The sequence below is a fragment of the Schistocerca gregaria genome, chromosome 1 (genome assembly GCF_023897955.1).
Source record: "Schistocerca gregaria isolate iqSchGreg1 chromosome 1, iqSchGreg1.2, whole genome shotgun sequence".
Lineage (NCBI taxonomy): Eukaryota > Metazoa > Arthropoda > Insecta > Orthoptera > Acrididae > Schistocerca > Schistocerca gregaria.
Genome location: NC_064920.1, coordinates 878,757,299 through 878,770,611, shown reverse-complemented (window position 1 = coordinate 878,770,611; position 13,313 = coordinate 878,757,299). Strand labels below are relative to the sequence as shown.

The 13,313-nt window shown below is 45.5% G+C and overlaps 1 protein-coding gene across 7 annotated transcripts in view; it reads right to left on the bottom strand.

Moving 5' to 3' along the window:
- LOC126273339 (SAM and SH3 domain-containing protein 1-like) overlaps positions 1–13,313 on the bottom strand; it is a 1,103,988-nt gene that overhangs the window by 104,159 nt on the left and 986,516 nt on the right. For all 7 annotated transcript variants that reach the window (XM_049976889.1, XM_049976896.1, XM_049976908.1 and 4 more), the window contains one exon: positions 5,166–5,326. In XM_049976889.1, coding sequence (XP_049832846.1) covers positions 5,166–5,326 — 161 coding nt within the window. The remainder of the gene's footprint in view (positions 1–5,165; positions 5,327–13,313) is intronic.

The following is a 13,313-nucleotide window of genomic DNA, read 5'->3' as shown; positions in this document are numbered from 1 at the left end:
GAATGTTAATTGTCTGTGTCTCGAAGCTGTATTTTATTCATGCATTAAATTTTATGTATTCTACTACACGGTATGTAGAGGCGTTTTGAATACATAAGTGTCCGCAATGACGGGTGTTTGAATACATTTTGTGTCTCCTAACAGCAGCTGTCCTAAGGCACATATATTATCGTAAAACTCGGTAATAAACGCTTAAAAGAGCTATATCCGTGCGTAAATCAGACGATGTCGTCGTATTTCAAATTTACTTGTGGATAGTAAAATCCTTAAAATTTTAACCATTGCCTGAGAAAATTTCCCATTGATGTTTCTTTTTTTTTTTCTTCTTTCTGCATGAGATACAGAATGACTTGACTCTTTCCAATCACAGGTTTCTTTTAGTAACAAAAACAATGGACTAGTGTCCGGATAAATTGAAGAAAGAAAGACGTACTTTAAAGACAGTTTGCAACAAACATGTACTATTGGATTTAGCCGATAAGTCCATTCACACAATCGTGCACACTTCCAGGATAAGTTTCAAAAGGAGTCGCAGAAGTGGTAGAAAATAACGTACACAATTTAAAGAAGTTGAAACAAGCATCTCTGAAGCCAAAATTAAAGTAAACTCATATTTTCGTTTCTAAACACACATACAAATGAAAGTTGTCAGGCGATGATGGGTGGTAACACTCTCGTCCCGTATTTGTTTTCCTCTTAATTTCATTTCTATCATTCATTACGAATCGTGTCTCAACTTTCCTTCGCGACGGCACAGACAAGATGGCATTCTCAGTATTTTTGAGAACCACCACAACAGTGTAAAATCTTTTACATTTAAAGAGATTCAGAAATAATTGACATAAAACTCACTTACAGAAGGTTTTTTATTTCACTGAACTTTTTCACATCCGTTCAAACGTGCGAATAACACAGTTTTATGGTTTTCCAAGTATGAAATTCATCCCACTTTTGATCTTTTGATATAACGTAATGGAAAGCATCCTAATCTCCCAGACAGCTCTCAAATAATCCCTCCCAATGACAGTACCGAGGACTGAACTAAGGTCCTCAGTGTGCAAGTCAGACACGCTGAGTGTTCAGCTACGGAGGCACAGGATTGTAAGCTCTGTGTCACTGCTCTTAACCAAACATATAACATTGTCAACGTGCTGTAATTTTCAACTGAACACTCCTTGGGGTTTCCTAATTGTAGGTGCGAAATAAGAAACGAAGTGGATAAATTGTATCTTCGAAAATATTGGGTTTAGACTAAACATGTACTAAGTTATCAACCCGCTTGCGATCTCTATATGGCTAGTGTCGAAACATTTTCTGTAAGAATGGAGTCCATTGTATGTTTATTTTCAATGCGATAGAGAGAGAAACTTTGATGGAGAGCGTATATTGGACTTCTGATTCCTCTTTAGGTTTACTGTTAGCTCGCCGTACACTCGCTTAGGCAAATGCCTGGATACGTCCTCTTTCGGATTAAAAAGCCAATATGCGAACAGTAAAGATGTATTGGACAGGGCTCATTTGGTGCCTAGATGAATGACATACTTGAATTGTCTTCTAACTAACTGTCTATGGAAACACACCTCTTCTTTCAATCGTTACGTTCCGCTCACCGTTGTAGAGCAACGTGAGGACTACTCCCACACGTACTCCACGTCGAGCTCTGGGTCATCGCGAATGTAACTCCGTTCCGCTGTTACTTGAAAATTTTTATGTAGTCCACGTCTCGTTCTCTGCTCCGACATTCATAAGTTTTTCATGCATTTCTTATACAAAGTGCTCCAAGTGTCTTAATGCAGCAAAGAACAGTCTATCTTTGATAGTGTAACCTGCAGCCGTGTCCATATTCGCACAGCAATCAAGCTTCTAAGGATTCAACGCCCCTTCTCTTAACATCGGAAGCAAAATAATTGTGATGATAAAGGCTTACCGTCCAACCCCATCAATGACTGAGTGTTTTCCCTCTTTGCATGAATCGTCATCCCGCTTTCGCAGTGTCTGTGAAAAGAAGTGGTTTTGATAAGACTGAGTATTGGGCAATGTTTTCTGCACATATGTACTATTTCCGGCAGATGGCTCCACCAGTGTGCTGTGCACCACATTTTACGTGACTGCATTTCATATTGTAAGAAGATGGCAACAGTTTTTAAAAATTTGTCTTCTGTTTCAAATACAATTACATGAGTGTGGAAAAAGTTGTAAGGTTTCTCATATTGTCCGAACTGCTGCCAACATTATTAGGTAGGTACGTTTAATGTATCGTCATATAGGTATATCATACTTTTTACTCAGTGCTTACCACAGCCACGATTATATGAATCGTAGTTTTACAATTTTAACTGAGTATCACTTTCTCTTTAAATATATATTTTTCAACTGAGACTTGTGTTCTTTTTTAAGTACTGAGACCCTGTTAAACAGCACTTACTTGTTCTCACAGTGGCTGTCTCTTTCCCAGTTTTTATTAGTGGTCGGCCATCCACATGTAGCACAGAGTTACTTTTAGTTCTTTTTTCAGCTGTATCTTATTTTATTCAATATTTTACGTCATAAGTACGTCAAACATGGCGAGGCAGCCAAACGGAAAGATTTGAGGACTGGCTGGTTGCTGTGATGGGGAATTATGGGAATGGGGGACTTGACCTTGAACATGCTCACAAGTGGAAGTTACAGTAACCAAGGAGCGTTGGTCAAATACGCAGCTTGCGTTTGATGCACAGGCGAATTACAAAAACTTGTATAGTTTTGTAGGAGCTCAACGCACTTTCCGTCGATAGCATGTTTTATCTCCATGAACCTCCGTGTCATCTTCCAACGTTACAGTCCCACAGGTGAGAAACTGGTAGCACTATAGAGAAAAGATAAAGGAGTAAAAACCGTCAGACCCAAGAGAATACTGATCGTGTGCGTGAGGCTTTACGGTGAACTCCCTGAAAATGGCCTAGACAGCACAGCGCAGAACTTCGTCTCTTCCAGCAGGATGGTACAGCTAGTGATACAACTGCAGTGTCAATGGATTTGGTTGGAGTCGCATTTATAGGTCGTCTCATCAGTAAAAATGGCGACAATCCGTGGCATCTTCAGCCACTGGACTTACTGACTCCAGACTTTTTTTTTTCAGTGGTACCTCAAGTCTAATACTTTCCAGGAAAACTATACAAGATCCATAGATTATTCGAAGGAGCGAATTTACCAAGAAATAAATAACATTCCGTTGGAGATGTCACGCAACGCCGTGGGCGGATTCACTCCCCTCCCCTCCCCCTCCCCCCCACATTGTGATTATGAATGCGAATTAATTTCCACTCACCTACACAAGATTCGTGCCAAAATAGTTAAATTTTGTTAAAATCTCCAGTTTGTGCGATTTTTTTTAATCTTCCCGTTTGAAGCCCCATCCCGTAATTTTATTTTAACGTAAGGAAAGGATAGTAAGTAGTGTGGCCAGGGCCTCCCGTCGGGTAGATCGTTCGCCGGGTGTACGTCTTTCGATTTGACGCCACTTCGGCGACTTGGGCGTCGAAGGCGATGAAATGGTGATGATTAGGACAACACAACACCCACTCCCTGAGCGTAGAAAATCTCCGACCCAGCCAGAAACTGAACCCGCACTGACCCACTCAGCTACCGGGGGCTGACAAAGGAAAGGATATGAATGTTCATTTAAATATGCATAACCTCATGTTTGATTTTTATTATCCATATCAATATGCTGATAAGCAACCACGGCATGTATTGTCATAGCTAGACTGTCTTTCAAGCCGTTGATGTGTGACTATGGACGTCCCAGTAAGATTGCTTATTAGTAAAAATTTCACTTATACTAAGCGCTTCGTTTAGGTTCTTCGAGGAACGCGATAATCATGCCGTGACCTGCCTGTAACCAATGCCAGTGCCTTCAGTGTCACGTGTTGCTGCTTGATCCTGTAAAACACCTTCCCCGGTGCGATGTGTAACTTAACGATGCCTTCATTTACTGGTCATGTACGCATAGTGATGATACGAGGAGCGTTCAATAAGTAATGCAATACTTTTTTTTTTGAAAACAAGTTGGTTTTAGGTAGGATTCCAACACACGATATTATTCCTCATACTTTTGGCTACAAACCCAATTTTTGGACACAGTCTCAGTTCCACGTGACGGCCTTGGAAGGCCTGTATGCAGGCATGGTACCATTCTACTAGTCTACGTCGGAGCGAACGTCTTGCAGCATCAATAACCTCACCATCATCCACGTACTGCTTCCCGCCTAGCGCTTCCTTCGTTGAGGCAAACAGATGAAAGACGGAAAACGAAACATGGTCATTTGTTGCTCTTTATGGCCTTTTGTTAGGCGGCGAGGAACTGAGCGGGCACACCCTGGTGGACGAATGTGTCAGCACTGCCAACAGAGACGCCCAGCTGAGCGGCGAGATGTTTTATTGTGATCTGTCGATCACCTCGAATGCGAGTGTCAGCACCGTTCCATCATTTTAGGGGTCAAAGTTGTGAGCGGCCGACCAGCACGTGGGAGATAGGACAGCTTTGCGCGATCTTGTTACAATGATGGCAGACTTCTCGCCCAGCGACTCACCGTGCCTTCGTTCACTGCCAGGTCTCCGTAATCTGCAATCGTCTGTGAATTATCTGCGATGCTCAGTGACAGTTCTCTGCCTTGGACGCACCTGCGTTACAAACGCCACTTTGAAGACTACGTATAGCACCGCCCCCGGAACTTCATGAAACTAAAGGCGCTGAAGTGGGAATATTCCACTGTGTCCCTCAACATATTTCGCATTTTTTCAAGCGGAACTGGTCCAGAAAGAACTTTGTTGCATTACTTATTGAACGTCGCTCATAAACTTGGGCATTTCGTAAAAGCTACAGTGCCTAATTTGTAATGGCTACAGTTACAAGAGTGCCTTTATTATGGATGCCATCATAAGGCACATCGTGTCACGAAAAGGTAAATCTTTATAGGCCTTGTCCTGGTGTAGACAGCACTTTCTGCTGACGACGAGGCTAGCACCAAAAGAAGGCAAAGAGAAAAGACGATGTACGGATATCACATGAAGTGAACCAACCCACTTACGCGCTACATCGAATCACAGGTGAAATGCGTGGTCACCTGTTAGGAATTAGCAGATTAGTGTAGGATTGACGGAAGCGGCGAGAGGTGTAGACTTACCCTCTGTTCTCGCTGTTGGCGGGCGCGCGCATGCCGCGGAGAGCAGCCGCCTGAAGCGCCGGGCGTCGAAGCCTTGTCCTTGCGGTGGGCCGTCTTCAGGCCGCGAAGGAACCGCGAAAAGCTCGTCTTCTTCTTGCCGCTCTGCTGCTGCTGGTTCGCATCTGAAACACAACGGCCTGTGTGAGAAGACAAAAAAGGAGAGGCGGACGAGATAGGCCAACGCAACGGACGTAGGCGAAGTGAAAATGGTTCAAATGGCTCTGAGGAAGCCGAACGGTTCTATGCGCTTCAGTCTAGAACCACGAGACCGCTACGGTCGCAGGTTCGAATCCTGCCTCGGGCATGGATGTATGTGATGTCCTTAGGTTAGTTAGGTTTAAGTAGTTCTAAGTTCTAGGGAACTGATGACCTCAGATGTTAAGCCCTATAGTGCTTAGAGCCTTTTGAACCATTTTTGATGGCGTAGACGGACATGACCACCCACCTGATGTAACAAAAAACGTAATTCATCGGACCAGGGGACACGTTTTCATTCATCCAAGGTCCAATTTCCGCGATCTTGTGCCCACTGCAGTCACAACTGACGTTGTTGTTAAGTCAACGTAGGAAAATGCAAGAGCCGTATGCTGCAGAGCACCATGTTCAGTTGTGTAGGCTGAAAGGCATTCTGCGAATCGTGTACTTTTACCAGCACTAATGTGTCGGCACATATGAAACAGGTAGCCGTCTGTCTTGCCTTACAAAGCGAGCAGGCCCCCTACTTCGACACTGTGTGATGAGCTGTGGACACCCAATATCTTGTTGTCTATTTGTCGCTTCACCATTTTTCAACCACTATCCGTTGTTGCTTATGACAGTAGCACGCAAATAGCTGACTAGCTTCTCCATTTCCAAGAGGCTTGTTTCCAGGCCATGGGCCGTACCAGTCCGCCACTTGTGTCAGTTGATATCCTGTTTTAAGGTCTGTATCATTGCTGGAATGATTCACCAGGCGTCAAGCTATGCATATTCAGGGAGATTCAGCTGCCCCTGTCTATGGGTTTTATGCAGCCTGCAATTGTTAAAAAATCACGTGCAAGATTTTCATGATCTCTCGCTTGCTATGCACAAACTATTAGTTCTATAGAAAATACACTCCTGGAAATGGAAAAAAGAACACCGTGAATTCATTGTCCCAGGAAGGAGAAACTTTATTGACACATTCCTGGGGTCAGATACATCACATGATCACACTGACAGAACCACAGGCACATAGACACAGGCAACAGAGCATGCACAATGTCGGCACTAGTACAGTGTATATCCACCTTTCGCAGCAATGCAGGCTGCTATTCTCCCATGGAGACGATCGTAGAGATGCTGGATGTAATCCTGTGGAACGGCTTGCCATGCCATTTCCACCTGGCGCCTCAGTTGGACCAGCGTTCGTGCTGGACGTGCAGACCGCGTGAGACGACGCTTCATCCAGTCCCAAACATGCTCAATGGGGGACAGATCCGGAGATCTTGCTGGCCAGGGTAGTTGACTTACACCTTCTAGAGCACGTTGGGTGGCACGGGATACATGCGGACGTGCATTGTCCTGTTGGAACAGCAAGTTCCCTTGCCGGTCTAGGAATGGTAGAACGATGGATTCGATGACGATTTGGATGTACCGTGCACTATTCAGTGTCCCCTCGACGATCACCAGAGGTGTACGGCCAGTGTAGGAAATCGCTCCCCACACAATGATGCTGGGTGTTGGCCCTGTGTGCCTCGGTCGTATGCAGTCCTGATTGTGGCGCTCACCTGCACGGCGCCAAACACGAATACGACCATCATTGGCACCAAGGCAGAAGCGACTCTCATCGCTGAAGACGACACGTCTCCATTCGTCCCTCCATTCACGCCTGTCGCGACACCACTGGAGGCGGGCTGCACGATGTTGGGGGCGTGAGCGGAAGACGGCCTAACGGTGTGCGGGACCGTAGCCCAGCTTCATGGAGACGGTTGCGAATGGTCCTCGCCGATACCCCAGGAGCAACAGTGTCCCTAATTTGCTGGGAAGTGGCGGTGCGGTCCCCTACGGCACTGCGTAGGATCCTACGGTCTTGGCGTGCATCCGTGCGTCGCTGCGGTCCGGTCCCAGGTCGACGGGCACGTGCACCTTCCGCCGACCACTGGCGACAACATCGATGAACTGTGGTGACCTCACGCCCCACGTGTTGAGCAATTCGGCGGTACGCCCACCCGGCCTCCCGCATGCCCACTATACGCCCTCGCTCAAAGTCCGTCAACTGCACATACGGTTCACGTCCACGCTGTCGCGGCATGCTACCAGTATAAAAGACTGCGATGGAGCTCCGTATGCCACGGAGAACTGGCTGACACTGACGGCGGCGGTGCACAAATGCTGCGCAGCTACTGCCATTCGACGGCCAACACTGCGGTTCCTGGTGTGTCCGCTGTGCCGTGCGTGTGATCATTGCTTGTATAGCCCTCTCGCAGTGTCCGGAGCAAGTATGGTGGGTCTGACACACCGGTGTCAATGTGTTCTTTTTTCCATTTCCAGGAGTGTATGAAGAGAACCTTTTTGTAGGAAATTTAGTGTTTGATACAGTTCCCCACAGTCGTTTAATGAACAAAGTAAGAGCATATGGACTATCATACCAATTGCGTGATTGGATTGAAGAGTTCCTAGATAACAGAACGCAGCATGTCATTCTCAATGGAGAGAAGTCTTCCGAGGTAAGAGTGATTTCAGGTGTGCCACAGGGGAGTGTCGTAGGACCGTTGCTATTAACAATATACATAAATGACCTTGTGGATACCATCGGAAGATCACTGAGGCTTTATCCGGACGATGCTATAGTATATCGAGAGGTTGTAATAGTGGACAATTGTTCTGAAACTCAGAAGGACTGCAACGAATTGACTCATGGTGCAGAGAATTGCAATTGAATCTCAATGTAGACAAGTGCAATGTGCTCAGAATACATAGAAAGAAATATCCTTTAACATTTAGCAACAATATAGCAGGTCAGCAACTTGAAGCAGTTAATTCCATAAATTATCTGGGAGTAGGCGTTAGGAGTGATTTAAAATGGAATCATCATATAAAGTTGATCGTCGGTAAAGCAGATGCCAGACTGAGATTCATTGGAAGAATCCTAAGGAAATGCAATCCGAAAACAAAGGAAGTAGGTTACAGTACGCTTGTTCGCCCACTGCTTGAATGCTGCTCAGCAGTGTGGGATCCGCAGCAGATAGGGTTGATAGAAAAGATAGAGAAGATCCAACGGAGAGCAGCGCGCTTCGTTACAGGATCATTTAGTAATAGCGAAAGCGTTACGGACATGATAGATAAACTCCAGTGGAAGACTCTGCAGGAGAGACGCTCAGTAGCTCGGTACGGGCTTTTGCTGAAGTTTCGAGAACATACATTCACCGAGGAGTCAAGCAGTATATTGCTCCCTCCTACGTATATCTCGCGAAGAGCCGATGAGGGCAAAATCAGAGAGATTAGAGGACACACAGAGGCATACCGACAATCTTTCTTACCACGAACAATACGAGACTGGAATAGAAGGGAGAACCGATAGAGGTGCTCAAAGTACCCTCAGCCGCACACCATCAGGTGGCTTGTGGAGTATGGATGTAGATGTAGATGTATTGGTGTATGTTTTCGCTACAGGCTATAGTATTTGAATTATTCAACAAAACCGTACAAACGTGACCTTAAAACGCGTTTTTCTTGAGTAATTCGTAAATCATGGTTCAGCGAAAACGTATCCCAGTGCAAAATTAAACTACATTAGATTGTCTACAAAACTGTCCTGTTCATTTTTTTCTGTGGGACAAACAGTTTGTGCGTAGTGAGCGAGACAACATGAAAATCTTGCACGTAGTGTTTTAAGGCGTTGCAGGCTGCATAAAACTGAGCAGTAGGGGCAGGTGAATCACCCAGTATAATATCCTCACTGCGTGATGTGCCCGTAACGTCACCAAGCGCTGTCTGGTAATGAGTGGAGTCGTAGTGTTTTCTGTCATCAGTGTATCATTCTTACTATACTACAGCAATTTATAAAAAATAATAACCAATGCTTACAGGTTTCAGCGATTGTAATTTTTATAAGAATCAATATGGTCGAAAACCTCATACGACTTTTTGACGTATTTAAAATACGACTGGCCATTAAAACTGCTACGCCAAGAAGAAATGTAGATGATAAACGGGTATTCATTGGACAAATACATTATACTAGAACTGACGTGATTACATTTTCACCCAATTTGGGTGCATAGATCCTGAGAAATCAGTACCCAGAACAACCACCTGTGGCCGTAATAACGGCCTTGATACGCCCGGGCATTGAGTCAAACAGAGCTTGGATGGCGTGTACAGGTACAGCTGCTCATGCAGCTTCAAGACGATACCACAGTTCATCAAGAGTTGTGACTGGCGTATTGTGACGAGCCAGATGCTCGGCCACCATTGACCAGACGTTTTCAATTGGTGAGAGATCTGGAGAATGTGCTGGCCAGGGCAGCAGTCTAACATTTTCTGTATTCAGAAAGGCCCGTACAGGAACTGAAACATGCGGTCGTGCATTACCCTGCTGAAATGTAGGGTTTCGCAGGGATCGAATGAAGGGTAGAGCCACAGGTCGTAACGAATCTGAAATGTAACGTCCACTGTTCAAAGTGCCGTCAATGCGAACAAGAGGTGACCGAGACATGTAACCAATGGCACCGCACACCATCACGCCGTGTGATACGCCAGTATGACGATGACGAATACACGCTTCCAAAGTGCGTTCACCGCGATGTCGCCAAACACGGATGCGACCATCATGATGCTGTAAACAGAATGTGGATTCATCCGAAAAAATGACGTTTTGCCATTCGTGCACCCAGGTTCGTCGAGTACAACATCGCAGGCGCTTCTGTCTGTAACGCAGTGTCAAGGGTAACTGCAGCCATGGTCTTCGAGCTGATAGTCCATGCTGCTGCAAACGTCGTCGAACTGTTCGAGCAGGTTGTTGTTGTCTTGCAAACGCCCCCATCTGTTGACTCAGAGATCGAGACGTGGCTGCACGATCCGCTACAGCCACACGGATAAGATGCGTGTCCTCTCGACTGTTTGTGATACGAGGCCGTTGGGATCCAGCACGGAGTTCCGTATTGCCCTCCTGAACCCACCGATTCCATATTCTATTAACAGTCATTGGATCTCGATCAACGCGAGCAGCAATGTCGCGATACGATAAACCGCAATCGCGATAGGCTAAAATCCGACCTTTATCAAAGTCGGTAACGTGATGGTACGCATTTCTCCTCCTTACACGAGGCATCACAGCAACGTTTCACCAAGCAACGCCGGTCAACTGCTGTTTGTGTATGAGAAATCGGTTGGAAACTTTCCTCATGTCAGCACGTTCTAGGTGTCGCCACCGTCACCAACCTTGTGTGAATGCTCTGAAAATGTAATCATTTGCATATCACAGGATCTTCTTCCTGTTGGTTAAATTTCGCTTCTGTAGTACGTCATCTTCGTGGTGTAGAAATATTAATGACCAGTAGTGTATATAGGTTCGGTGCACATGAAATAATAGGATGTCGTCAGGCAGTGCTGGTTTCGTTGTCGTTAGTAAACGTGAAATGTAGAGGAGTTCTTACTGCTGAGGAAGAGATTTTTCGCTATCCAGACTCATTTGCTCACGACGTGGTGAAGTGAGGAAAAAGAACAGAGAGAAGATCACGCAGCAGTCCGGTCTATGGCGGAGGAGTGTGACACAGCCCCGCCCTCGCAGGTCTCTGCGGTGACGTCAGCGACGCGCGGGCGAGCGATATTCTGGTCCGGCGAGGGTCGCAGTGGCCGGGGAGACGGCTGGTCGTTAGTTACTTTCACCCTCCCGCGCGCAGAGAGGGCAGAAAGCTGTTTAAAGGTAAATTATTGCGTCGCCGTAAGAAAGGCCGCGGCGCGTGGTGTATGTATGCAAATGCCGGCCCGCGGGGCGTGCTGTCCGCGCCGCCGATGACGTAGAAAACAAATATATGCATGGGGAGGGATCGCGGGGCGGACGCCCGCAGTATTAGTGGCGGCTAATTTATTTGCCCTCGTCACGGCTTATAATCGAGTTGCTCTTTTTTTTTTTTTGACGTGCCGCACAGCTCACAAGTGGCGGCGGTGCAACTCGCACGCACTTCCCCGGGGATTGTAGCAGGGAGACAAGTTTAGAGCAGCCAGCGAGGCGCAAGCGTCCAAAAAGTGCGTGTCGGTGACGAAGCGCACAAGATGAGAACGCTTCTCTGCTAAACTCGCTCGCAAGATAAAACGGGGAGTTTTAGTTAGATGCAACGGGACGCAGAAACTTGTCAGACGACGTCGATGAAAGTTAGTTCCCTCGGGCGACACATAGATGCAGTCAACTGCGTGAATGCTGATCACTGACCTTCACTGCCAGCTCGTGTCGAGCACATCTGGTGAGCCTTCACCCACGGACACATAACCTTGCTCAACGGACAGACATAGGTAAACATTATGTTTGCAATATGAATCTGAACACGTGGCGTAAATCAGCACTGGGGACAAACAGCGCCTTCTCGGGTACAGCTAGAAGTGATGTACACGCCAGGAAAATGTTCGTTGAAGTAGTGCTATTCTTAATGCAATACTGCTCGTCATGAAGACCCATTTGTCCCAAATCCAATCAGTGACAGTAGTGGCTCTGAGCATTATAGGACTCAACATCTGAGGTCATCAGTCCGCTAGACTTAGACATCCATGCCCGAGACAGGATTCGAACCTGCGACCGTAGCAGCAGCGCGGTTCCGGACTGGAGCGTCGAGAACCGCTCGGCCACCGCGTCCGGCCGTGACAGTAGTGGAAGTGGTATCGGATACAGATTAATCATTTCGGCCCTGATATCTTACATGTAAAATCTGAACGTGATATAGCTCCATGTACTGGTGTTCGAGGTACACCAGTCATTAAAATTTACATTTCGCGGCAGACGTACCTGAAGCATACAATGGTTCTGGTAGCCAGACATTCAGCACCTATTACTAAAGCTTCTCGCAGTAAACCAGGTAATAATGACTGCTCCAACTACATATTGCCATCTGTCATGTAGTTATCCGACCTATTAGGTTGTCACGGTAACTGGCACGAAAAGTCGTTTTTGTTCAGCAGCGAATATATTAAGCAGGACAGAAATGGTCGCTCCGCAGATGGAAATAAAGTTCATAAACTGGCAATAAGACAACACAAATGCTTAGAAATTTCCATGGAAAGATGCGCCAATTTTCAAATTTTGTATTTTAATAAAACTATATATTTTTATTTGTATTTGTGATTTTTAAATTTTAACATATTTTGTAACGTAAATAGTGTAGTAAATTTAAAGAAACATAGTTTTAACTACATTCTTAATATCGGATGTGTACACACAACAGCAAGCTTCTATAACGAGGTATTATTTCCATTGGATTGACAAGGAATAGATACGAGCAAATATTATAACACTCGGAATTGTTCGTTATCGAAACACTGTATTTGAACTGCGTGTTTCATTGCAGTCATTATTATATTTCATCACAGTATGCTTTAAATGAGTTTAGGTAGTACTTATTAATAACAATTAGAGAAAAGATACCATGGTGGTTTTAATGCTTCAGATGTTCTTCATAGTCTCCCCCAGTCCTTATTTTAAGTACAATATACAGAACGTTCATTCTATGCGAAACTATCAGAAAAGTCCTTGTTTGTTATTATGTTCAACGCTCACCTGATATTAGCACCTTCTTCGGACTTGGCAAAGCATCAAAAGCCCGTTCGGTACTTTCTTGTTTTGTGGTAAGTTCGTATTAATAACACTACGTCTTATCACGCATAATGATTTTTTTCCAGAAAAGAATTGACCGCTTTTTGCACTTCAATTAAGTCGCGACAGGCGTCCACTAGTTGTCACTTTTGGTCGAAAGTTACTGTGTTTGGGACAAACTTTCCAAGCACTTCTCCCTTCTTCAAAATATTCTGAGAAATGTCTTGAACACTTCATTATGATATGTTACCCCACTGCGGTTTGTGACACACTAATGCCGCACGCCCCCTTCTTAACACTGCCAATTCACAACTGACTGGTCGAATGCGCATCTGTTGTTCACA